We start from the raw sequence: 24,447 nt of genomic DNA on the forward strand, positions 1-24,447 counted from the left end.
TGACATGTATAGCAATTGTAAGTCGCTCACTTGCAGACCAAAGATACATCCTGCCTGCCTGGCTTCATCTCATCCATATGCAGCCTTTACTTGTGGTTGGTTCATGGTCAGAGAGAGTGTGTGGTAGTCAGAAAGTTTAAGTAGAGGCTGTCACAGCCCGGCTTTTGTGCTGGAACTGGGCCATTACAAAAAACTTAAATTGCCATTCGTCTTTTGGCGGGTGAGAATTTCAGACCGTGCTGATTCAGTAGTGTCACACACTATGTTCTGCCAACAAGTTAAGTAATAGTATTAGTCAACTAATAGTATTAGTTACCTTGTGTTCAGAGTGAAAGAGGCTCTGTGTGCTCAAAGAAGCTTTACAGCTGCAGTGTAATCGTCACTGCTGTGGTTCCTCCGCTGCTATCTTTGTCGTCTTGTCAGGATCTCTGGCTCTCACCATCCATTGAGTAATTAAAAGCACTCTGTAATCACAGTGTGAAGCAGCCTACTGAACTACTAACACAAAAACTAGTGATTTACAAACAGATTTATAGGATATTATTCTAGACTATAGAACATTATATGATCTTTTTGTAGATGTGACAAAAGGAGTCAGTTTTGATCCACTCATTTGTAATGGTTTACACATTGAATTGAATAAGGACCAGCGTGTGAGCTATGATGGGCAACAAAAGCTAATAAATAAATGTGAATGTAGCCAATCAGTTTTCTGGATTTTGTTTATTATTTAAACGTATGTAAATCCAAACATAGTAAATAGAGTTAACAACCGTACTGTGCCCTTGATTTAAACCTTCTTTGGATACTGTGGTAAAGCGTCCTTCTTTCTCTGTTCATAATTCCTATATCACAATAATTAACCACAATAACTAAACATAAATCTGAATGAGATTACCTATATTTTAAATATAACCCCACCTATGGTGGTGATTCAGATCCTTGCATTGTTAAAGATTTGTCACCAAGATTAAGATGGACTTTTTAAGATTGAAAACTTGTCAGTGCTCTTAGGTGCTATATGTTATGGTGATTCTTGTTCTGTACTGCAATTTCTTGTTACGTAGGAGCCAACATATACGGCCATCTGCAACAGGCTAATGCTGGCCGATTTATTAAGTTCGCTTGAATTCTAACTTAGTATACATTATATTTACGATACAGTTGTGCCATTAGGATAAAAGTGGATGACTTGGGTGGGGATAAATCTTCTTTGTTCTTGGTTTAACGGTTCCATTTCTGTGTTTCTTTCTTCTCTGTCTATGATTGATCCTCCAGCTGTAGGCAGCAATGGGTGCATTCCTGGACAAGCCGAAGACGGAGAAGCATAGTGCCCACGGTGATGGTAATGGACTGCGCTATGGCTTGAGCTCCATGCAGGGCTGGCGGGTTGAGATGGAGGACGCCCACACAGCTGTGGTGGGCCTCCCCCATGGACTCGCCGACTGGTCCTTCTTTGCTGTCTACGATGGCCATGCAGGCTCCCGGGTGGCCAACTACTGCTCTGGCCACTTGCTGGAACACATCTTGTCAGGAGGGACCGACTTCGGTTCAGGAGCCGGCGCCGTGGAGGGTGTGAAGGACGGCATCCGCTCGGGCTTCCTGAACATTGACGAGTACATGCGCAGCTTCTCTGACCTGCGGCAGGGCCTGGACCGCAGTGGATCAACAGCCGTGTGCGTTTTGCTAAGCCCGACCCACCTCTACTTCATTAACTGCGGCGACTCGCGGGCCGTGCTGAGTCGAGACACCAAGGTGGGTTTCTCCACCCAGGACCACAAGCCCTGCAACCCCCGTGAAAAGGAGCGCATCCAGAATGCTGGCGGCTCAGTCATGATCCAGAGGGTAAATGGCTCCCTGGCTGTGTCACGGGCCCTGGGGGACTACGACTACAAATGTGTGGATGGTAAGGGCCCCACGGAGCAGCTGGTGAGCCCTGAGCCTGAGGTGTGTGTGTTGGAGCGGGCACCTGAAGGAGACGAGTTTGTGGTGCTGGCATGTGATGGAATCTGGGATGTCATGTCCAACGAGGAGCTGTGTGAGTTTGTCCGCTCACGACTCCTCGTGTGTGATGACCTGGAGAAGGTCTGTAACTCAGTGGTGGACACCTGTCTGCATAAGGTAAGCTTTCCCCTGCCCCACACGCACACTTTTGATCTAGACTGTTTTTCAGTTCAGATCATTACCTTAATTTAAAATGTAAGTTGCTGTGTTGCAAGTAGGACTAGAATCTAGGGCTGGGGCGATTCGTCGACCTAATCGTTTACGTAAATATGTCTACTTGCATTATGTGCATCGAAGCGTCGCTGTATCCGGTGTTAGTGGGATTCCCCGGATAAGCTTCAGCTACATGACCGTGCCTTCGACAGTCTAAAGTTTGGGAGTATTTATTTACAGATACTCAATAACGCGGTGCTCGCTCTGTGAGCTTCACTGCAGTACAACTGCTGTCCAGCATGAACACGTGATGCGAAAGTATCCCAGCACTGACGGCAGTGCGTGTTTACTTTCTGTCTCCAGACAAGCATGGCACATTATCAGCACAAGGATACGTAGTCTGTTAAAATGTATTTTCTACGTATTTCTTCATTGCCTTCATGTTAAAAGTAATTTCTGCCCCGTAGTCGTTACATTAATCGACTAATTGAAAATAACCGACTTGAAAAATAACGTTATCTACAGCCCTACTAGAATGTTTGATAGATAACTGTGAAAGGAATCATGCTAGGGGTGTGCGATATGTATCGTCAATGATAATATCTTATTAATAGTTTTTAACCATGTGTGAGCAGACATTATCGAGGAGGCGACGTCACTTTGTTTTCTGTGCATTTACTGTGTCAGGCATGCTGTACGTGTGCTAGAGGTAAACAAGCTGAATTCATGACTAAAGTAAAAAATGAGTGAATAAACAGTGCCGGGAGATAAAACAATGACACCAGCAGCCTCGCAATCTACGTCATGAAATAGATCATTTTGTCAGTATCACACACCCCAAGATCATACTGTTTTTTTTTTTTTTTTTTCAAAATCCCGGTTATACTAATTTGTATGTATTATTTGTAAGTAAATCTTGAAGTAAAAATTTTATTTTCTTACGAATGTTTTATTTAAGATTATTGGATCTGGGTCCGAAATGAACACGTGCCAAATGTGGATAGATTTTCCTTTTGGCGAGCTAATCTTAGAAAGCTGCCCGCCACATTGCCAGGTAGATGTTTGTACCAAAATAGACGTGGGGGAAAAAAAACTATGCTGAGAGTCTGTACCGTGTTTTGATGTCATTTACGGACGCCCTGCTTCTGTCCTCTGCTGTCTGTGTTGGAGTTTGATACACACACACACTACCATATGTGTTTTTACGCATGTCTAAACAGTGTCTCAAAAACTCCTAGTTTGGTGGTACTGTTTACCGTACAGGACACCAGATACTCCGCTAAACTGTCACTTGCCGTCGGTCTGCTGCTGCAACCCGGTATCACGCCAAAGTGTGTAATCCACATGCTGGTCCACCGTGGCAGTGTAATGTCTTGCCTAGGTGTGGTGGTGTCATGTTTTCATTCATTTAGCAATAGAGCCTGACCGATATGGGATTTTTAAGTCCGAGACCGATTTTGAAATTTGAGGATTTTAAAATCCGATAGCCGATATATTGGCTGATATTGTTTTTCCCCCTTATTTTAAGAAACAAATAACATAAACAAAGATTATCCCTAACATTTGTTATGTTGAGACCTCACCAAGATACCACGACACAATGGAGTTTAAAAATAAACTTTGTTATTGTTCGAAATAGTACTTTGAACAAAAGGGTTAGCCCTAACAAAATATATTAAAGTTTTGATAAATAAGAGTCAAATGTATAAAACTACAGAAATTATAAATTATAGAGTACTTCTACTAATGAACATTAAATTAAATAGTGTGTGTATTGTGGGGGCCAGCGAAACAGAAACTATAAAAAACACCAATATAGTACTACTACCAATTCCATACAGTGGGGGAAATAAGTATTTGACCCCTTGCTGATTTTGCAGGTTTGCCCACTTACAAAGAATGCAACGATCTATAATTTTAATCATATGTACATTCTAACAGTGAAAGACAGAATCCCAAAGAAAATTCCAGAAAATCACATCATATGAATTTATTAAATTGATAACCATCTGATGAGGAAAAACAAGTATTTGACCCCCTGGACAAACAGCATGTTAATATTTTGTAGAAAAGCCATTATTGGCCAGCACAGATGTCAAACGGTTTTTATAGATGGTGACAAGGTTTGTGCACATTTCGGCAGGGATGTTGGCCCACTCCTCCCTGCAGACAGCCTCCAAATCATTCAGGTTCCGAGGTTGTCGCCTGGCAACTCGAATTTTAAGCTCCCTCCAAAGATTTTCAATTGGATTCAGGTCTGGAGACTGGCTAGGCCACTCCAGAACCTTGATGTGCTTCTTCTTCAGCCACTCTTTTGTTGCTTTGGCGGTGTGCTTAGGGTCATTGTCGTGCTGAAACACCCATCCTCGACCCATCTTCAGCTCTCTCACTGAGGGAAGGAGATGTTGGTCCAGAATTCCACGATACATGGCCCCGTCCATCCTCCCCTCAATACGATGGAGTTGTCCCGTCCCCTTGGCTGAAAAGCACCCCCAAAGCATGATGTTGCCACCACCATGCTTGACGGTGGGGATGGTGTTCTTTGGGTTGTACTCGGTGTTCTTTGCCCTCCAAACACGACGAGTTGAGTTGAGGCCAAAAAGTTCTATTTTGGTCTCATCTGACCACATCACCTTCTTCCAGGCCTCTTCTGAGTCGTCCAGGTGGTGAATGGCGAACTTCATGCGGGCCTGTACATGTTTCTTCTTGAGCAGGGGGACCTTGCGTGCGCTGCAGGATTTCAATCCATGACGGCGTAGTGTGTTACCAACCGTTTCTTTTGTAACTGTGGTCCCAGCTGCCTTCAGTTGATTCATCAGTTCCCCCCTTGTGGTTTTGGGATGATTCCTCACCGTTCGCACGATCAGGGACACCCCATGAGGCGAGATCTTGTGTGGAGGCCCAGACCGAGGGAGGTTGGCGGTGGTGTGGTGCTTCTTCCATTTCCTGATAACTGCACCGACAGTTGATCTTTTCTCTCCAAGTTGCTTTCCGATTCTCTTGTAGCCCATCCCAGTCTTGTGCAGATCAACAATCTTGTCCCTGATGTCCGTAGAAAGCTCTTTGGTCTTGCCCATGGTGGTGATGTTGGATGCTGGTTGTTTGGGTGTTGACAGGTGTCAAATACACGTCATTCATTTGATCTAGTTACGACAGACAGCTTATGCACTTTTATTTTGAAACGAAAACAACAACAGCGTGCAGGATGAGACAAGTTAGCAGACATAGAGGGGTGGACTTCACATGACACATTGATCATATGTTTAACCATTAATATTTGTATTAACGATATAAGCAGCTTAGAAGTAGGTAAATCATAAAATATTTAGAAGTAATAAATTAGAGAGAAACGAGAGGACCGGTTGCTAGAACTGCCAAACTGTTTCAGAAATGTCTGTGTTAGCAGCGTAGCCTCCAACACTAGGTTACCGTAACATTAAACACACTGCTGAGCCTGGAGAGGGCAGTGAAAAACAGGAGGGTCTGATCTCCGAAGAGGAAAAGTGATGAGGGCTGTTGTTGTTATTATTTAAGTCATGTAATTGACGTGAAAAAAGACCAACTCACCGGGAACACTGAGTTACCAGGAGCTACTCATTGTAGCGCCGGTAGACTGCAGTGTTAATAGAGGAGCTGCAGCGCACCCTCTGGTGGACAAACTATGCAACCCTTAGGGTTGCATGATTTGGAGAAAAGTCATATTGCGATTATTGTGGACAACATTGCGATTCAATTATAATGGAACAAATGGTTCTACTTGAGTGTACTTGCTTAAAGAGGTGGTATTATGGTTTTTGGTTTTTTCCCTCTCCTTTATTGAGTTATATATCTTTTTTGTGCATGTACTAGGTTTGCAAAGTGAAAAAGCCCAAAGTCCAGCTCCAGATGGGAGCTCCCATCTCCAACAGAAAACACTGCTCTGAACTGCCTGAAAACGGCTCGACAATGATTGATAACAATATTGTAACTAGTAAAACAGAACAAGGGGAGCATGTTGCTGTACGGCGGAGGTGGCTAGAAGCAGCAAATATTGGCACACTGACACCGGCTCAGTGTACATTTAGGGGTGCAACAACTAAATCAATTATTAAATTTGTTGGCAACGAATTTAATAATCGATTTGTTCATGACGTCATCGGGCTGTAACGACACCGTCGGCTTAACGGACCAAAGTGATGTGAACAGTAAAGTTACTAAAACAACATCAGCGCTGAAGTAACACCTTCACCACCTAAAACCTCCAGAGTGTGGCAGCACTTCACTCTTCACTCAGCCAAAAAGGTTGTTAACTGCAGCATCTGCAAAGCTGAGCTTTCCTGGAAACACCGGGGCATCTGAAGAGGAGGTGTGTAACGTAGTTGCTCTGTGGATGATGAAGACTCGTCTCAGTAAGCTAGTTAGCGAGCTAGCTTCCCATTAAAGCTGTGTTACTTCCCGCTGTGAGCTGTAACGTTTTCTATACAGTTTGCTTTGGGCAATTTGATTGACTTTTAATGGCGCTGAGAGTAGCACATTTATGATACACAACGGCCGTGTTCACATTCCAGATGTGCCCTGACTTTACAGTCATAAACAATGCATCGCTCATGGCGACGTTCCTAGCTGGAGAACTTGTTGCTGCCGAGTGCGCAAGATAATAATGCGGCGGCTAATCCTCCCAAAACTCCCTTAAAAAAATCAGAGTTTTGTGAGTTGTTGAGTTAGGGGAAAATATATAAACGTTGTGACACGTAAATTCAGCAAATGTAATGCATGACGTTATTCCTTTCTTTGTATATGGTGTCAGTTTGTCCCAGTGTGTTGCAGTACTGGCATGTAAACTGCTCAGTCACTAAACAGCAGATCAGCTGCTGAGATCAGGACTTGATTTCAGAGGAACCTTCTGTTGCTGCAGCAGAAACGTTCATTAAAAGATGAAAGCAGTATTTATTTTATTGTTATGACTGTTAATTATCACATGCCTAAAACAACCTCAAGTTTAATTTAAAAGCTGATAGCTAAATAAGACGCATTGTGTAATTTCGCAATTCATAATCCGAATAGTCGATTATTCGTTTCTATAATCAATAGATTAATCGACTATCAAAATAGTCGTTAGTTGCAGCACTAATGTACATCTGTCTAATGCAGAGTCTCTATCCACAACCTGGAGGAGAAACTCTGCATGAGTGTATTAAATAAAGAGTATAATGTTTAGTTAATAGTTTACTGCTAGAATAACAATAATATATGCTACATTCATTATAATAGTATACTTTTTTTTAACCACTGGTCGAGTATTATATCCAGTTACAGCGGTTTAATTTCTGTGTTTTATTTATTTATTTATTTAATCCTTGTGCAGGAAAAAGGCTCTACATTGGTCTCTAATTAGTTAATGCTAAGTACTAATTTGTCAATTATCATATTGTTCAACATTTAATGATTTATAATGTCCCACCCATCCAGGGTGTGATTGGTCGGTTGACAAAAAGTGACTGACAAGCACGTCGGCTTTATGAAAACTTGAACATGTTTAACAACAAAATGCACCGATACAGCTAATGTTCAATAGGCAGCGAACCAAGCCCAAACCTTCCTTATCTTTTCCCAGTTTTCTTCTGTCTTACTGCTTCAGCTGCTGCCGACGTCTCTCTATCTCTGTCACAGATCGGTGCTCTGGTGACGAGAGTATCATACTCACTTTTACGGTTTTATTAAATCACATACTTTTTGCAGTTATATAGTCACGACAACATTGCGATTGTGATTAATCGTGCAGCCCTAGCAACACTCATGTCATGAGGGGAGGATCCGAGACTCTGTTTCTCTTTTTTAATAGTCATATATCAGCTGTTATAAACACCAATGCAGATATATGTGCAAGTAGCTCTATATGATCTATAGTAGTTATATCTGCCGATAATATCTGCAAAACGATGAATCGGTTGTGCTCGAGTTAGCAATAATAAATATGTAAACACCGGTTAGACTTTTTCAAAATAAAGCTTGCTGTGAAACCTTTCAGGTGATGGTTGCAGTATGGTTAGGTTTAGGCACCAGAACTACTTGGTAAAATATAGAATATAAAATATTTATTTATTATTTAAAAAAAAAAAAATCCTCAAGGGGGGTAACAAAACCTGATCCCCAGAGTGAAAGTGTGTTTTACCCATTACCTTTATGTTTGATCCATAAGTACATTTAATAGCAAATTCTGAAGTAGAAATTTGAGATCAATACTTCTTGGGTTGCATTCAGGTTTGAATTGATAAACTGATCAATATCCTTCAGATTGCTTCAGATTTTGCTCTGGCCTCTTCTTTAAGTTTGTGTTCAACAAACTACCTTATTATCTCAATGAAATGTACTGAAACATATGTATATGACACAATTACTTTGGCCAGTAAAATATTTGGCCAGTGGATTGTTTTTCAGCTACCAGTCCTCTTGGCCAGTGAGTGAAAAAGTTAATTTTGGACATTAAATAAATCAGAAATACTTTATTGATCCTCGGGGAAAATTCTTGAACAATAAAACATTGAGAGATCAGATAAATCAGATGATTAACTATGCATTATTCAGTGTTTCCCCTAGGATGGAGTTGTAGCAGCGGAGGTGAAGCAAATTTTTTGTCTGAATATAAACCCCGACGCAACATGTCTTAGCAACATTGCTCTTGTGTCCATGAGCATGCGATGCACCTTAGAATAGCTTAAAACTGTAGTGTTTTCCCAGTTTAATGTGAGCTTTAGATGAATGTTTTGGTGTTGGTCAGGGGGGTTGGGGGTGTAATAAATAAACAACACCCAAAGATCAGCCTACTGGAGGAACTACAACCTTTAGATCTGGAGAAAGTAATTTGGTTGGTTCTGTTGCTCCACAGTGATTTTTACAGTGATGGCACAGCATGTTTAGCGCGTCACCCCTAAGCCTTAACAGCAGGAAAACCCTGTTAATATGACCTCAGAATCATTATAGATAGGACTGTTCATGTTAGCCTTTTGTGTCTTCATTTTACAGCTTCTGACATTTATCTGTAGACAATAATCTAAAAAATAGGAAACATGAGAAACCTCCTCCCTTCTGAGGTGCATTTTATTTGCACATTAAAATCCAAAAAGAAACATCTCCTCATTAGCTTAAAAGGACTAGTTTGCATCACTAAGTAGTTTACTAACCTCAGCTCCTCCAGTCACCTCCATCCTTTCTTTTCCAAAGCCATGTTTTCAGACTGAAAACTCAAAAATAATTTAATCAGTCTGTACAGGACAGAGCTGCAGGCTACGTCAGTTTAGTCTAAGTTTATACCTGATGTTCTCAACATTGGACAAGTAGGCAGTAGTACAGCTTCCAGTTACTTTCTGTATATTGAGCTAATGTTAAGTTACATAGCAGCTATGTAGCTGCTGTAGAAGCTTTCCTGCTCAGCTGTGCAGTCTGAAGGGGAGGGGAGATGTTAGCTAACTTAGTGCTAACCGACTTCACTTTTCCAGCAGGTGGGAAACAACATTTACTGCCAGAATATTTTCCTCCGCTCGCGTTCACCGTCACTTTCTGCCGCTCAGACTATCAAACACTACGCATGCTGCTCTTATAACACCATCTGTCACGTATGTTCTGCATAGAACGAGGAGAGGAAGCGAGCCGAGCCTTGAGTGCTGCCGTGCTCGAACAGTGTGCGAGTAAAAAGATTTGTATTAGTTTAATGATCATGGGAAATTTTAGTATTGGCGGTCGTGATTCCGTTGCTGAATGCATATAGAGGAAACACTGATTATTGCTTTCAACTCTGCCCATTGGCCATCTCCAAGAAAAACAAGAATCACTTTTTGCCTTAGCTCAGTGGTTCTCAACGTTTTTCTGTCACGCTCCCCTTCAGAAACCCCAGAATAAATGGATTTATTATTTTTTATCATTAGCAATATGGGCAATTGAAATAAACAAAAGATTCAGAGTAGCAACATAACCTTGCTAGAATCAGAGCACTGTTGTTTGTTTTTGTCACCACATGAGTCATCTTCATGTAACTTTAGGTCATCTCAACATCCACGCCATCCTGCAGTGGCTCTATGCCCCTTATTTATGCGTGGGTACCGTCAGCCTAGTTATTTTTACCTTACTATATGTGTTATCCCAAGTAACAGCCACACGCTGTCATAAATCTCTTCTGCTGCCTCTGCCTTTTGTAATGTAAGTGACACTGTTCAATTACAGAACGTCACTCTGACCACAAGGCAATGACAAGGTGACTATCCATTGGTTTAAGGCCATCGCTCTATCTTGTCTATAAAGCCCCTTTTACACTGGACACAAAAACTCCTAATGTCTGGCTTTTGTCTTCACTGTGAAAGGTTACAGTCACCATTCACTCCTGGGTCCACTACTTAGAAGGTCGATGGTTCGATCCTCAGCTCCTCCACTCTGCATGTCGAAGTGTCCTTTTGGCAATATACTGAACCCTAAATTGCTCCCGATGTCTGTGCTGTGTGTGTGTGTGTCTGAATGTAAGTCTCTTATCTGATGAGCAGTTGGCATTGGTAGCTTCTGCCATCTGTGTGTGTGTGTGTGTGTGTGTGTGTGTGTGTGTGTGTGTGTGTGTGTGTGTGTGTGTGTGTGTGTGTGTGTGTGTGTGTGTGTGTGTGTGTGTGTGTGTGTGTGTGTGACGTGTAGTGTAAAACCCGTTGATTGGTCGAAAGACTAGGAAGGCGCAATTAAAGTACAGTCCCCTTACCATTTGACATCTGCAAAGCCGTTTTAAAAACATTTTGACACCTCCATTGTTTACATCCATGTTTATCAGTCTTTCCCCTTCTTGTCTTTGCTGGCACGTTACCTCATAACTTGGCACGTTACTGCCATTTGTAGATTAGTAGAGACTGAAGTCAAACCATTGGCAGAACTGTGTAATGCATCACCCATGCTCACAAACAAAACAGATGCTCAATAACTTCTCCATATTGCTGCTAGAGGTCAAAACCTCCACAGGGAAATCTTTAATTCAGTATGCACCTGCAGCTCTTCATCTGTTTAACTTTTTTACTCAACTTGTAATCTCAGTTAAAACATGAATAATAAAGGCCACGCTGATATATTGGATAATATTAGCTCATTGGTGCTGACGAGCTCACTCATGACAAGGAATTGAAGTACAGAAATGCCAAAGATCAAATAAAATAAAATGTCCTGTGCAGTAAATTTCTTGTTTTAAAAACATTTGTGAGAAGAAATAAAAGGAAATCTTATTCAAAATGTTTATTTATGTTATGGGTTGTGTAAAGAAAATTTATCAGATTTGTTTTTACACTCAAATACAAATATCCGTATCAGTCTGGCTGTATTTACTGTGAGCTGCTATAACTCATTACTAGGCAAGGCAAGTTTATTTGTATAGCAACAACAAGGCAATTCAAAGTACTTTTCTTAAAACATAAAAGGGAAATTAAATACTAAATTAAAATAGAAAAAGACATTTAAATAACATTTTTGAAAAGAATTAAATTGAAAACAAAACAGGTTTAAACGGACCGTAAAAGTTGCAGTGCAAGATCAAAATTCAAAAGTACCACCATCTGCAAGTCTGTGCCTATAAAAAGCGACTACAGGAATTGCTGAAATATAAAAAACAGCAACTGATGTTGCCTCTTTTTTAATTTTTTTAATTTAAAGAAATTTCAGCAGTAAGGTCACTCTTCGGTGCTGATAATCAGTGGGTTTTTTCTTTTGTTTTTGAAAGTAGTGTATAAACACAAACTGCTGGCAGCTTGCCTTAATGGGGCTATATGTAAGTTTTTGTAATTGTCATTGCCTTATTGTCAGTGGGCTCAAAACTCACTTAGAAATGAAGCACACGCCTGTTTTCTTCTTTCTTCCCTGTACAACTTAAAAACAGTGTTTTCCATTAATAAACAACATGGCGGCCCGCAGTCCAATTTTTTTGCCATAGTTTCAAAATGAACCAGAAATATTTTTACACATCTCATGATATGAACCAGTGCGAGCTGGTCTTTACAAAGACCAAGTGTTGCAGTATGAGAGTCCTACCTGAAGAGAGGCTATTAGGTCTTCATGTTGCGCAATACAAGGACCACATACAACATTATTTATCAAATTGGGTCAGGCTTGATGGGAGGATACACGTGACAATGTCAGATTTGTCAAAATAAGGTGTCTATACAGTATGGAACTAAGATTAATTGGATTATATTCACAGAAAGTATAAAACATATTACATGTGTTTACCAAACCCTCTTGGGCCTTGGACCCACCCACCATAGTCTCACCAAATCCTGTGGGAAACACTGAGCAAAAAGCATGTTTTCACTGTTTATTTAATGCAATGGTAACAAAAGGCAAAATAAATAGAAAAAATGTGAATGTACTTGTTTGGTATTCAGTTTGGTATTTGGCTTTGACCAAGAATTTTTTATTTTGGTATATCCCTACTCTTTGAGCTAGAGGCCAAGTCAGGGCATGCCCCCCAACCCCCTGAGAAGTTCCGAGGCCCACCCATCATAGTCTCTCAAAGTCCTGTGGGAAACACTGAAAACTACAAAATAAACCTTATGTACTACGTATATTTCATTTAACTCTGTTTGTTCTGTTTCTGCCTGTCCACGTTCCTGCAGGGGAGCAGGGACAATATGAGTGTGGTGTTGGTGAGTTTCCCCGGAGCTCCGAAGATCTCAGAGGAGGCTGTGAAGAAAGAAGAGGAATTGGATAAATACCTGGAGACCCGTGTTCAGGGTCAGCACACGCGACATATTTGTACATGCACACCTTCACAAATACAAACATAAAAATAGACTGACGGTATGCATTTGTCATGATATTTGGTTGGACACAGAGTCACAAAGATTTAAAATAAATTTAAATTAATTTCCAAATATTTCAGCCATTACTACTAAACATTTAACTGTTCAGAGGTACTTTATTGCCTACTCTGTTCTTTGGGCTCAAGAGTTATTTGACATTTAAAAAAAAATGTTTTTTTGTAAAAGTGAAACAAGTGGCTCACATACTGTGCTCCGTTTCTGTGTACATAACCAGGACAAGATAAACATTCTTTAGGTAGAACAAATATTTGAAATCAGTCTGCTACAAATGGTAAGTAGTAGTGTATCAGATTTTTTTCCCACTGCTATGGGTGATTTCTCAGCCTCTGCCGAGAAAGGTGGTGTTTAAATACTATAAACTCGCTCAGTATACAACATAACCAAGGGCTGGACGATATGGCCAGAAATGTTATCACAATGAAAAGTTTCATATGTTTTGATATCGATAATTAATCACGATAAGTATGAAATTCTTATTTATTTTGAGTTTAAAGGCAAATTTTTGCTTCTGAGTGGAAGTTGAATAAACCTGATGGTTAATTGTAATTTAAACACTAGATGCCAAACAGTGGATCACATAACAAATCTGTGGTAGAACATTCAAAACAATTATGATAAAAACTTTGTCAATAAATATGTACGATTCAAATTAAGTAAAAGCTTTTTTCGGTCCATTTTCTAATAAAATTTCCTAATTTGTGTATCATTCAAGTGAATAAAGTCAAACATTTATTGAATATTTATTGAACATTTGTTATTTAAAAAAAATTATATTGTAATAATTATTGTTGTTGTTTTACTTGTCCAGCCCTAACATAACCTCTAACAAACTTTTCCTCTTTGTGTTTGTGTGTAGAGCTAATGGGAAACTGTGGGGAGGCGGGAGTCCCTGACCTAGTGTCTGTCCTGAGGAGCATTGCCGCTGAGAACATCCCCAACCTTCCACCTGGCGGAGGCCTGGCTAGCAAGTAAATACACAGCCTGGAATAACATCTAACTGCCTTTCACACATAAGAATATACTGTTAAATATTATTAAACTGGACTATCCACATACATGATTTTGTTAAGCTTTAGAAACTTAAGATACTTAATTTACATTACATTCTAATGTACACATGTCAAAATTCAATGTGCTGAACTGTAAAGTGCAATTTATACTTCTGTATCAATTCGATGGCATAGCCTCTGCAAAGCCCCGTACCCTACGCCATCGCTGTCGCCGTAGCCGTCGCCTGACGTGCACCTCCTTAAAAAACTACACATCGAGGCGACGCGGGTCGTAAAAACTGATTGGTCAGCTGGGTAGCCTCGCAATGCGTGCGAGCCGACCGGAATTACTTTTACTAGTGGCCAAATCAGCGGCTGTAACACGGTGGATCAATATATTTCACCGTCACAACCCGAACGAAAAGACTCATTTCACTATCACAATGTGATCCATTTGGTCTGTAACAATTTAAAAAATGTACAATAGCCGCACGTATACAATTTTACCCGCATTCATGTTAGCGGAGGGCTAAACCGAAAGTTAGCCTGCTTGGCCGGCCAAAGTCAACTCAGTGGACACTGTAGCGCTACTGTCAACTAGCGTTTGCTGGTGACACCGACGCACAAGTATAAATGCATGACCCAACGCAGGAATATAAATCAACCTTTAGTTTGATCCCTAACTTCACAAGCGACCAACTTTCCAAAGCCCAAGGTCATGTAGTAAAATTGTTTGTTTTATTTGACCAATACTCAGTTTAATGTCAGATACGACTGAAAAGCATTTGTCCTTTTTTTTTCTTCATGAAAAATGGATAGTCGAATTGTCGGTTACCAAAATAGTTGACGATTAACTTTTATGTTTATCTTTTTTTTTCTTTAGCTTTACAGATAAATTACATAAAATAATAAATAAAGTAATATAATAATGTCAAGGAGATTTAAAATAAAGTCACAGTTGGTCACACTGAGCAGAGTATGTTCCCACACAGACAATTGCATGGGGCCCAACATGGGCCACACACATGCACTTAAAGACGTACAGTCATGCAGGTAACACCCTGCAAAACACTTTAATGAACACATTCATAAAGAGATTCTGTTTGTGCATGAATTCCGGATACTCAGGTATCGACTCAGCTGCTTTCTTTGTTCCATTAAAATGTTAATCAATATACATTTGCTAAGTATGAACTGAGACTGTTTGTATTATGTAGGGAGTTGTTGTCCTCTATAAGCAGCGAGCTGTGTGCTGTTTGTGTGTTTGCAGACGGAGTGTGATCGAGGCGGTGTACAACAAGCTGAACCCTCACAGAGAAGAGGAAGGGGTGAGTTGATCACCCTCTATACTCTTCACCTCGCCAACCCTTCACACCCCCCCCACCTCGTAAAGACACACCTGCCCAGACAAGGACGTGTGTGTGTGTGAAAATGAGAGTGAGAGAGAATTCATGTGAAAGATGTTAGAGGATAAACACAGCAGAATAACCTAGGCAACCTCCATGAAACTCAGTTGGCTGTTATGGAACGTGTTATGTGAAACATCAACCAATAGGATTTTGTAATTCTACACAAGTTCAGTTTTATTGTGAAAGTGAGTCACCAGGGGCCTCATTTATAAAACTTCGTAGGATTCACTTCAAAAGGTTGCGTACGAATGCGCTTTCGCACAAAAATATTGCGCTTTATAACACAGCGCACATGCACCTCTGAATTTCATTTATAAATCACAATCATTGCAAATGTTGGTACAGATGAGTGAGGTTCTTGTTGCACCCTTTTAATGCCCATAATGGCCTATAAATAGTCAGTGAAATGCCCCTAATTACGATTAATACATGGCAACTGCATGAAGATAAGGATGACAGATTCTGACAGAAAAGCCAAAAAAAAAAAGACATTTAACCTAGTGTGAAACTGAAGTTCTTGATTGAAGCAAGAGAGGAGATTTTGTTTGGTGGTTAAAACACACACACAGAATGTTAGTGCATCAGATGAAAAGGGGATGCTGGAGCTCGACCCCCATTATGAGCGACTTGCAGGAAAGCAAATCCCTGATGGAGGGGGCGACACACTGGATGACCCAGGTACCTAATTTGTAATCCTTCGTTTGAAAAGAGAGAAAACCAGATGCAGTAAGTTTTTAAACATTTATTTACACAACTTCTCAATTAATGAGGCTGCTTCATATTATTACAAGCATCGCATCTGATTTGGCTCAAATGCTTGAGGATAAGGTAACGAAAATTACAATATATGAAACTATGCACTCGTATTTGTTCCACTGTGGCATCGAAAACGACATCAGTTTAAACGTCATTTGTCCAACAGTTCACCTTATTTATGAAAATAACTGCATGCAAGTATTAATTACAGATCAAATTAAATATGATTTCTCATTAAACTGTGCAACATATTTGAGGTGTTCAGTAACAAAAACGAAAATCTTTGTTTGTGTTTTGTTATCCTAAATCATGGTTCTTTTATTGTGCACTTCAGGGAAATCAATCAAACGGGTGTTTGTTTATTCATGTAAGACTGGCTTTTTTCTGTTTTTGCAAATTAATTCATAATATTAAATGATTAAGTTTTATATAAAACTCAGAGTTAATATTTTTGTTTATTTTACATTTTGAACTGTTTCATCCCTCTGCCATGTCTCATTTATCCAGTTCATGTGTGTGAGCATGGCTCCCATCAACATTTCTTAGAAAGTGTCGTACACCTTCATTTGTGCTAATGCAATGTTTATAAATGAGGCCCCAGATCACACCACGTGCATCAAAATCATGCCATGTTCATTCAGGGAAACTTCAACATTAAAATGTTTTGGCTTAATGCTTGGATTAGAATAAGACAGATGCTGGTGCTCTAAATCAGTAATTACCCCGACTTACCCATGATTTCAGAAATTCTACATTCTCAGACACATTGTCTCATATATATATAATCATCTTAAGGTGATCATTTCAGATGCTTAACATAGTACAAAAAATTATGTCAAGAGATATTTGAAAATAACCTCATTGGAGAGTAGGTAGTCAAGGAGGAAATTTCACATCCAGCATCTTAAAGAAATAGCTATCAAGGCCACAGGAACTATACAAACACACTCTAAATAAGAGGTCAGTGTCTGTTTAAACAGCCTGGAAGGGTGGATGGGATGGAGGAGGTGTGTGTGTGTGAGAGCACATCAGTGTATTTGTCAAATTAATGCCAGTGGAGTCTTGACTTACAGACCCCCACCCCCACCCCCGTTACACCATACAGCGAATATCACAAAGGGTTGTTGGTCACAGGGTCAGAGGTAGAGAATGTTTCTGTCATTGTCACACTAGTGTGTGGTAGATATTTGTGTGACAATGGTTTGAGTTTTGTGCAGCTGTTTGTTAGGTGTGAGTGTGTGTGTCTGTGTGTGTTTGACCATGGAGCGTGCCTGCAGAGTCTGACCCCTGGCGTGTCACCTCAGGCCTATGCGGGGGGAGAGGAGGAGAGTGAGGAGGGAGGTGGCAGCACGGCGGCTCATCTGCTGGAGGCTCTGCGGCAGTTCCGCCTGCACCACCGGGGGCAGTACCGCACGGTGCTGGAGGAGTCCCTGGCCGCCTACCAACTGCGGGGGGAGAGCGATGCCGAGGGAGCAGGGGAGGGCAGGAGGACTCTCGACGACGACGATGGCGGCCGGAAGCAGCCAGCCTCCCCTCCCTCTCCCCCCTCGCCCCCACCCTCACCTGCCATTGCAGAGCCGGAGGCCAACCAAGATGCGTCTGCCCCTGAGTCCAATCCCTCCTCTGACTGAGCACCCTACTCGCATAACCACTCACCCGACCCCAGAGCTCTAGACAGATGTGCTATGACCTCTCCTCCTCTTACTTCATCACAGAACTTGAATGGACACATCAGCCACTTCTGGCTCTATCAATTATCCGCCATTGCCATTCATGAATATTTTAATAATGCAATGGAAGTAAAAATATCTATTCAAGTTCTGTCTCCGAGCCACATTATATACCTTACTAACGAGGACTTTCTTTTTTGTGTGTTTCCCCTATCCCCTGACGACCTTGGCTTGGATTCCCAAACTTACCAGCCACTTTTATAACTTGATCACACAGACTGATGTTTACAACAGATAAGAATCAATAACAAAAAATTATTATTACATGCAAAAGTGGCTGGTGAAGCAAAAAATGAACCTTGCACTCCATGGCCTACCAGTATTGGCTTCTGGCTGATTTCCCCACTAACCCCCCCCCCCCCCCCCCCCCCGCTTACAGTGTGGACAAAATGACAAAGGAAAGCAGAGAAAACTGTGTTCTGTGTTCAACACACTACACTGACTTCAGGCCTTCTCCATCTACAGCCTCGGAGCACACACTTTTGCGTATATATGTATGTGTGTGTGTGTGTGTGTGTGTGTGTGTCTGGATGAATTTGGGTGACCGAGCAAGAGACCAATCATCAAGACTGAAATTTCTGTTTTTAGTAGTGCGTGGTACTTGAGTGTTAGCCCATTTATCAGCATGGTCAGTGATGTTAGGTTGTTCAAGCCAGTCTGGGCACTGAAAAATTGGGCAGTTTAACACAGAGGGACACTTGTGTAGGTGGGTGTGTACTTGAAGTACTTCATTTCATTGAAATCATTCCCTCACCACATATACCTAATTCCACATCACCACATTTTAGTACGCTGCTGTAGTGGGTCTAACTCTGTGTTGTGTGGTATATGAAGCAGGGACACACTTCCCACACTCACAACGAGGTTCAAATGTGTTCCTGGTTGTTGTAATTCAGGTGGATGTAAATGTGTCAATAATACTCAAGAAGGCAAAACATACTGGTACCAGGTGACAAAAGGCGCTGTAACATTAACTTGTGTATAAATTAAAATAAGACTGAAAGTCTCCACCACACTATAGATGATTAAACACCAGAAAACAAAGTTGTTGGTTGGATGATAAATGGAGAAAAAATACTAGTGGGGAAATGGTGCTAGCTGAAAGGTGTTATTTCCAAAATCAAAAGGCTTTATCTATTGCACAGTGTTTCTTTTCTTAGACATGCATTAGCTTTCTCTGCATTGTGTGACGTGGCTCAACTTTTGTTTTAGCTGTGTCAACTTTGTCGGTTTTAGGTGTAAACTGCCGTTAGCTGCTCAAATCACAACTAATGTTGGCATAGCCTCCCCAAGATGAAAAAACTTTCCGTAAAGCATAAAATTTCAGCTTTGTGTCGTTTGTCGAAGTTTTTTTTCGTGTGTGGAATGGGCTCATTGCTGCCGTTTGGGGGAAACGCACCCTGTGGTTCTCACCAACCGTGAGAAGGGTATTTTGGGCACATTATGATATAGCGCATCAAAATTAGGGAAAGAAGACACAGCACTAGAAAACTAGACACAGATGTGAACTTTATGCTTTATGAGAAGTGTTTTCAAACAAGATTTTTCAGGTTTACAAAAGAAAATACTTAAAAGGTGAAGGCTAACTGGTTGTTTTTACGGGACTGTCTTCCACTCAGTGGATGTATGATAAAATGCCTACGTGCATATTAACAACTATCGGAATTTAAATGCTATTGAAGACATGTTGGAATGACAATGTTCGCTGTTTTCAGATGAATATTAATGTCATCACTGGTGCCATTGTTAGCATTGCTCTCAAAGCACAGCCGAGCTTTAGCGCAGCTACTCTAAATAAAGTACATCTTTCAGATAAATGTTGAACTAAGTCAAGCTATGTAGAGCTAAACCTGAAAAATTTAAGATGACAAAAAAGTCACCATATACGATTAACCATCTCGCTTTAGGTAATAATATGGCTTTTCTTCTGGCGACACCCTCAGGTTAACGCATTTTCTACAGTTAGATTGTTGCCACACATTTTAACAACTATTTCAAATTAACATGCTAACAGTTAGAATTTGGCTTCCTTGCATACGAACGTTTAGTGTTAAGTGTTCCTCACATTAGCTTGCTTATATGGCAGCATGATGGGGGATTGGGACCACAAATGCTTCTTCAGATATCAGTCCATCTAGTAGTTGTTAAAATATTCAACTCTAAAGTGTTAAACATATGGTATTCACTGTGGCAGGATGTGTTTCAGCTTCATAAAAGCCCACAAACGGAATATTTAATTCCTCACAGGTTATGACTGAAACTCTTGCCTCATTGTGAAAGTTTGATATGAACAGAGTGAACCTAAAGTGTTTCTTCTTCATCCTTGAAAGCAGTTAGAGGGAGGTTATTTTAAGTCTATGTAACGCCCAGTGTCTCTGGTATTGCATGCACTGCACTTATCTTTTCAATATAAGGCACTTAACTATCAGAGGAGGAGAAGTGGTTTTGCTAAACACTGTGTGTGTGTGTGTGTTTGTGTATGTATGAGTTGTATTTGTATGCAATTACATGGGCCAAATCAGTCCCGCACAGTTAAAATGACAAATGAACAAATAAAAATGATTTGAGGTATAATGCTATGATTTGTGTCAAGTGTATTTCACTGTAACCTGACTGTACAACTGTGTTTCTTGTCTTTGGGTCCCGTACCAAATCAGTCACTTTGAAACTGTGTTGACCAGGGCCCTTCAAAATGAGTTGTGTCATTAAAATCCCTGAAAGAGCCCAAAGTAATAGTTGTGGCATTCGATGCAGGGCTATTCCCTGAAACTTGTAGCAGTGTTTCAGTGTTCAGACTATATTTAATGTGTTGAATATGTTTCTGTGTAGGCTGTGAAGTTTTTTGGGAACAGCTCGTACAGTAAATAAATCCTCACCTTCCTTGCCCTCCTGTCAGCTTTTAGCTCTAGCCTTCAATCGCATTTTAATCTGTCGTCTCCTTTTAAAACAAGAGCAGCTCTCAGTTTTGAAACCTCCAAATATAACGCCTGCCGCTGCATTGCATGGGCCGGCGTCGACGAGTGGAGGGGAGCTGCATAGACTATAGGGACTCCATTCTCCCATTTCTCCTCCCCCTGTTTTTCTGTCTGACAGTTGGCCTCGTGATTCTCCGCAAGGTGAGTCATCAGAGGTCTGAGTTCTGGTTGTGTTAACTTACAGGCTGGGTACGGGAATGTCACTGTCTTTCACCATTATCTATTCAATTTAAGTCGATGTAAGAGGGCAGTGAGGTTCAAATTTTGCCATTATTTAAGGCCTCAGGGGCAGACTACTGTGAAGTGAAAGACGCAGCGACAACAAACCTAACACACCGCTCTCCTTCTCTTTTCCTTTTTAATCACCCAGAATGCTGGTGAGTTGGAAGACCCCTGGTAGCCGTGGCAACAACCCCCATCCTCCTCCTGGTGATCGGTGCATCCGCCCAAAAGGAGGAGTGTCTCTCCATTGCGCCGTGTCTTTCTCCACTAAAAGAGGACATGTGGTGTGTGTTGGAGTGCGTGAGTGTGCGTATGTTGGTTGTGTGTGTGTGTGTGTGTGTGTGTGTGTGTGTTTGCAGCAGTGGGACAAAGACAACAACTACACACACACGCATACTGCTTTAAACCTGGAGGAAAACAAAATCACTTTTCAGAAATGTCAAGATTTTATGAACTGAAGCATTGTGATGGTAGAGATAATTTTTACCATTGAGGTGTTTTTTTTTTTTTCTTTTTCTTGAATGTTGACATTGAACACCTGACTTCACAATAACATGAGGACCTATAGTGTGTTTGTGTGTGCGAGAGAGAGAGTTTGTGTGGGTTTTCGAGGAGGGCCGAGACAGATGGTGGATAAAGACTTTGTATGTAATTTTTCTCCTGGACTTTTTATTTTGGGCTCCTGGGTCTGATCATTGCCTAACACCCTTGCTTCTCCTTTCTTAAAACACAGACACACACACACACACACACACACACACACACACACACACACACACACACTCTCTCTCTCTAAAACACAGACACACGAAAACCATACCCCCCCCCCCCCCCCCCCTCCACTTCCACTTGTGCACGTATGTGATGTGCCACCTTCGCAGGGCACTGCATGAGGACTTTGGTTCTACATGTACAGCTACGTGGTTTTCTAGTCAACCCGGATGGACAGCCATTGGTTGAGACTGACTGAACCTGAAGGACCTCTGCACTCTGATTGGCTCCTGCCGTGTGAGAAGTGGAAATGATTTGGGTTTTTTTTTGTGTGTGTGTTGTTGATACTATTAGGATGATGACGATGATAATCATGATAGGGAAATGGGAGGTTATCTAGTTCACTGAAGAGCAGAGTGCATGATGGACTCATGGAGGTGGGGAGTGGCTGTTGTATCACTGGCAGGACTTCATGTAGGAGGAAGATTTAGGGTAAGAGGAGGTGGGTCAGACAGGCTTCCCCACCTCCCTCCCCACCATCATGGTTGAAGTACACATGACGGCGGACTGTCCTGACAGACGAGATTTTTTTTTTTAATGTCCATGAGGTTACTAGCTGCTCGCTATGTAGAGTGAGTGAACTCCCTGTTTTAACCCTGTTCCTGGTTCTCAGACTGCATTGGTAATGTTTGTATTGCTGTTGTTTGATTGCACTCACATTTGATTACAGAAAGCGTCTATATATGAAATAAAATACCTGCCAAGGATCCAGTGTTGGCTGTGTATTTTAATAAGAGCGGTCATGTCATTTCTGGATGTTTGTGTACATCTGTGTGGCCTTGTTAGCTGTCCATACCTGTGTAATCTGCTGATGTTTAGACCACATTTGCTATTTCAGGGGCCTGAATCACAAAGCAAGATTAGTGGGTATCATGGAGCTGTCTCACTTAACTGAGACCATCGTAACTTGTGCTGCACAGATAATCTGTTTGGTAGCAGGCAGCAGTGGAATGTAACTATGTATGTTAACTCAAATACAATACTTCAGTTTTTATTTGTCATTCCACTTTCTATTAAATATTGAATTTTTTTACTTTAATGAGTTTGTCACAGCTTTATTATAAACTACCCAACAATTCACAATAGAACTGAAACAATGAGATGACTGAAAGTGAATTGGCAACTACTTGTTCATGTAAAAATCATCGTTCCCGCACCTCAAATTTGAGGATTTGCTTCTTTTCCTTTTATTAACTTTAATTTATTTTTAATCATGCATTCCCTAGTGTTGTTAGATAAATCAAGCCTTGTTATGTGTCACTGGGTAATTGTGATGTAATCATCCCCCCCCCTTATTTTACAAATTAAACAATGATTAATGGAGAAAATGATCAGCAATAATCCAAAATAATGAAAATAATCCTTTAGTTGCAGTCTGACACAAAACAGTTAAACCCCAAGACACGAATACATCCTCCACCACCAGTAGCAGGCTAACTTCAGAGGATCAGGTCAAAACCTGCCAGCAGTCCGGCATCTGACCATTCAGATCATGAACACTTATAAATGTCCCTGCCAGAATTGCACTCGTAATTCTTGTTATTTTTTGGTTCATGGTTCTGGTGATGCTTATAACTCTGGCTCTTTCATTTGAAAATGCTTTCAGCTTAAAATCCTGAGTCAACAAAACCTGTTGACAACCAACGTGACAATACAAACAGAACCGGACTAAATGGAACTTGCTTCATGATACAGGCCCCAGAACAGATTTAAAACATGATTGTGTTACCAGTCATTTGGAAAGCTTGTTTTGTCTCAATGTTGCCCCTGTGACAATTACATTTCTTTGAGGCAAATTATGTGACAGTGAGGACAACAGTTGGGAGTTGTCCAGGGGGCAGCACATTTCAGAAATCTCTTTAGGCAAGATACTGAAGTCCTTCAGGGTCCTGGGATCCTTCCCTGTAGTCAAGCTTGACCTTTAAACTGTACAGAGGAGATATTATACACAAACCTTTTCTGTACAAAGTTAGGTACTATTAATCCCCAGAGGGAAATTGTAGCAGAGATACTTGAAATCTTAAAATTCCAAAAAGTTACATTTTCAAAACAATAAAGTGTCCAAAGACCAGCAGAGATCTTAGAAATAGAATAACTATGTAATTGTAAGTTGACCAGAGACACAGAAAAACAAGCATCTAGTCTGCTAGTATGTACTGAAATATATGGAATACGTTAGTCTGGTTTCAGAGCTCTGAATTGGCACCCATATCCAGATTAGTTCAGTAATTTGAATAGAATGAAGTGAAACAAAATGGTAAGTCTGATTATCAGACTATGAATATGTGTAATGTATGCATTAAAACAAACTGTACAAATGTCCACCCAATAAACATTGTAGGCCGTGGTTAAGTATTTACTGCGATCATTGCATGTGCCCCTGTAGTAAAGCGTCAGACATTGACATTTTGTCATAAGCTGTCCGGCAAACGTCTAAGCACTGAACGAGTCTCTGGAGGCAGTTAAAGGTCCCATGTTACACCCACATAGGTGTTTCACTTGAATGGCTGATTAGATGTTCTCTTGGGATTATGCAGGTGTGGACAGACTGTAGCTGACTGACCTTACTCTCTCACCTGTGTGTTTCTCTGCTTAACTCCAGAGGTTTAATTGACTAGAGTAAA

General features: G+C 40.9%; 1 protein-coding gene across 2 annotated transcripts in view; it reads left to right on the forward strand.

The window, feature by feature from the left end:
* Positions 1–22,530, forward strand: part of ppm1bb (protein phosphatase, Mg2+/Mn2+ dependent, 1Bb) — a 35,178-nt gene extending 12,648 nt beyond the window's left edge. Inside the window, exons 2-6 of one of the 2 annotated variants that reach the window (XM_038736360.1) lie at positions 1,279–2,121; positions 12,765–12,882; positions 13,828–13,939; positions 15,231–15,288; positions 21,201–22,530. In XM_038736360.1, the coding sequence (XP_038592288.1) occupies positions 1,291–2,121; positions 12,765–12,882; positions 13,828–13,939; positions 15,231–15,288; positions 21,201–21,230 (1,149 nt within the window). In that variant the 5' untranslated portion in view covers positions 1,279–1,290 and the 3' untranslated portion in view covers positions 21,231–22,530. Of the gene's footprint in view, positions 1–1,278; positions 2,122–12,764; positions 12,883–13,827; positions 13,940–15,230; positions 15,289–17,429; positions 20,435–21,200 lie in introns of those variants that run through there. The other variant, XM_038736359.1, reaches the window with a different exon arrangement.
* The last annotated feature ends 1,917 nt before the right edge of the window (positions 22,531–24,447 follow it).

Source organism: Micropterus salmoides, unplaced genomic scaffold, assembly GCF_014851395.1.
Source record: "Micropterus salmoides isolate LMB-PRFRI ecotype aquatic unplaced genomic scaffold, ASM1485139v1 Ms_hic_scaffold_21, whole genome shotgun sequence".
NCBI lineage: Eukaryota > Metazoa > Chordata > Actinopteri > Centrarchiformes > Centrarchidae > Micropterus > Micropterus salmoides.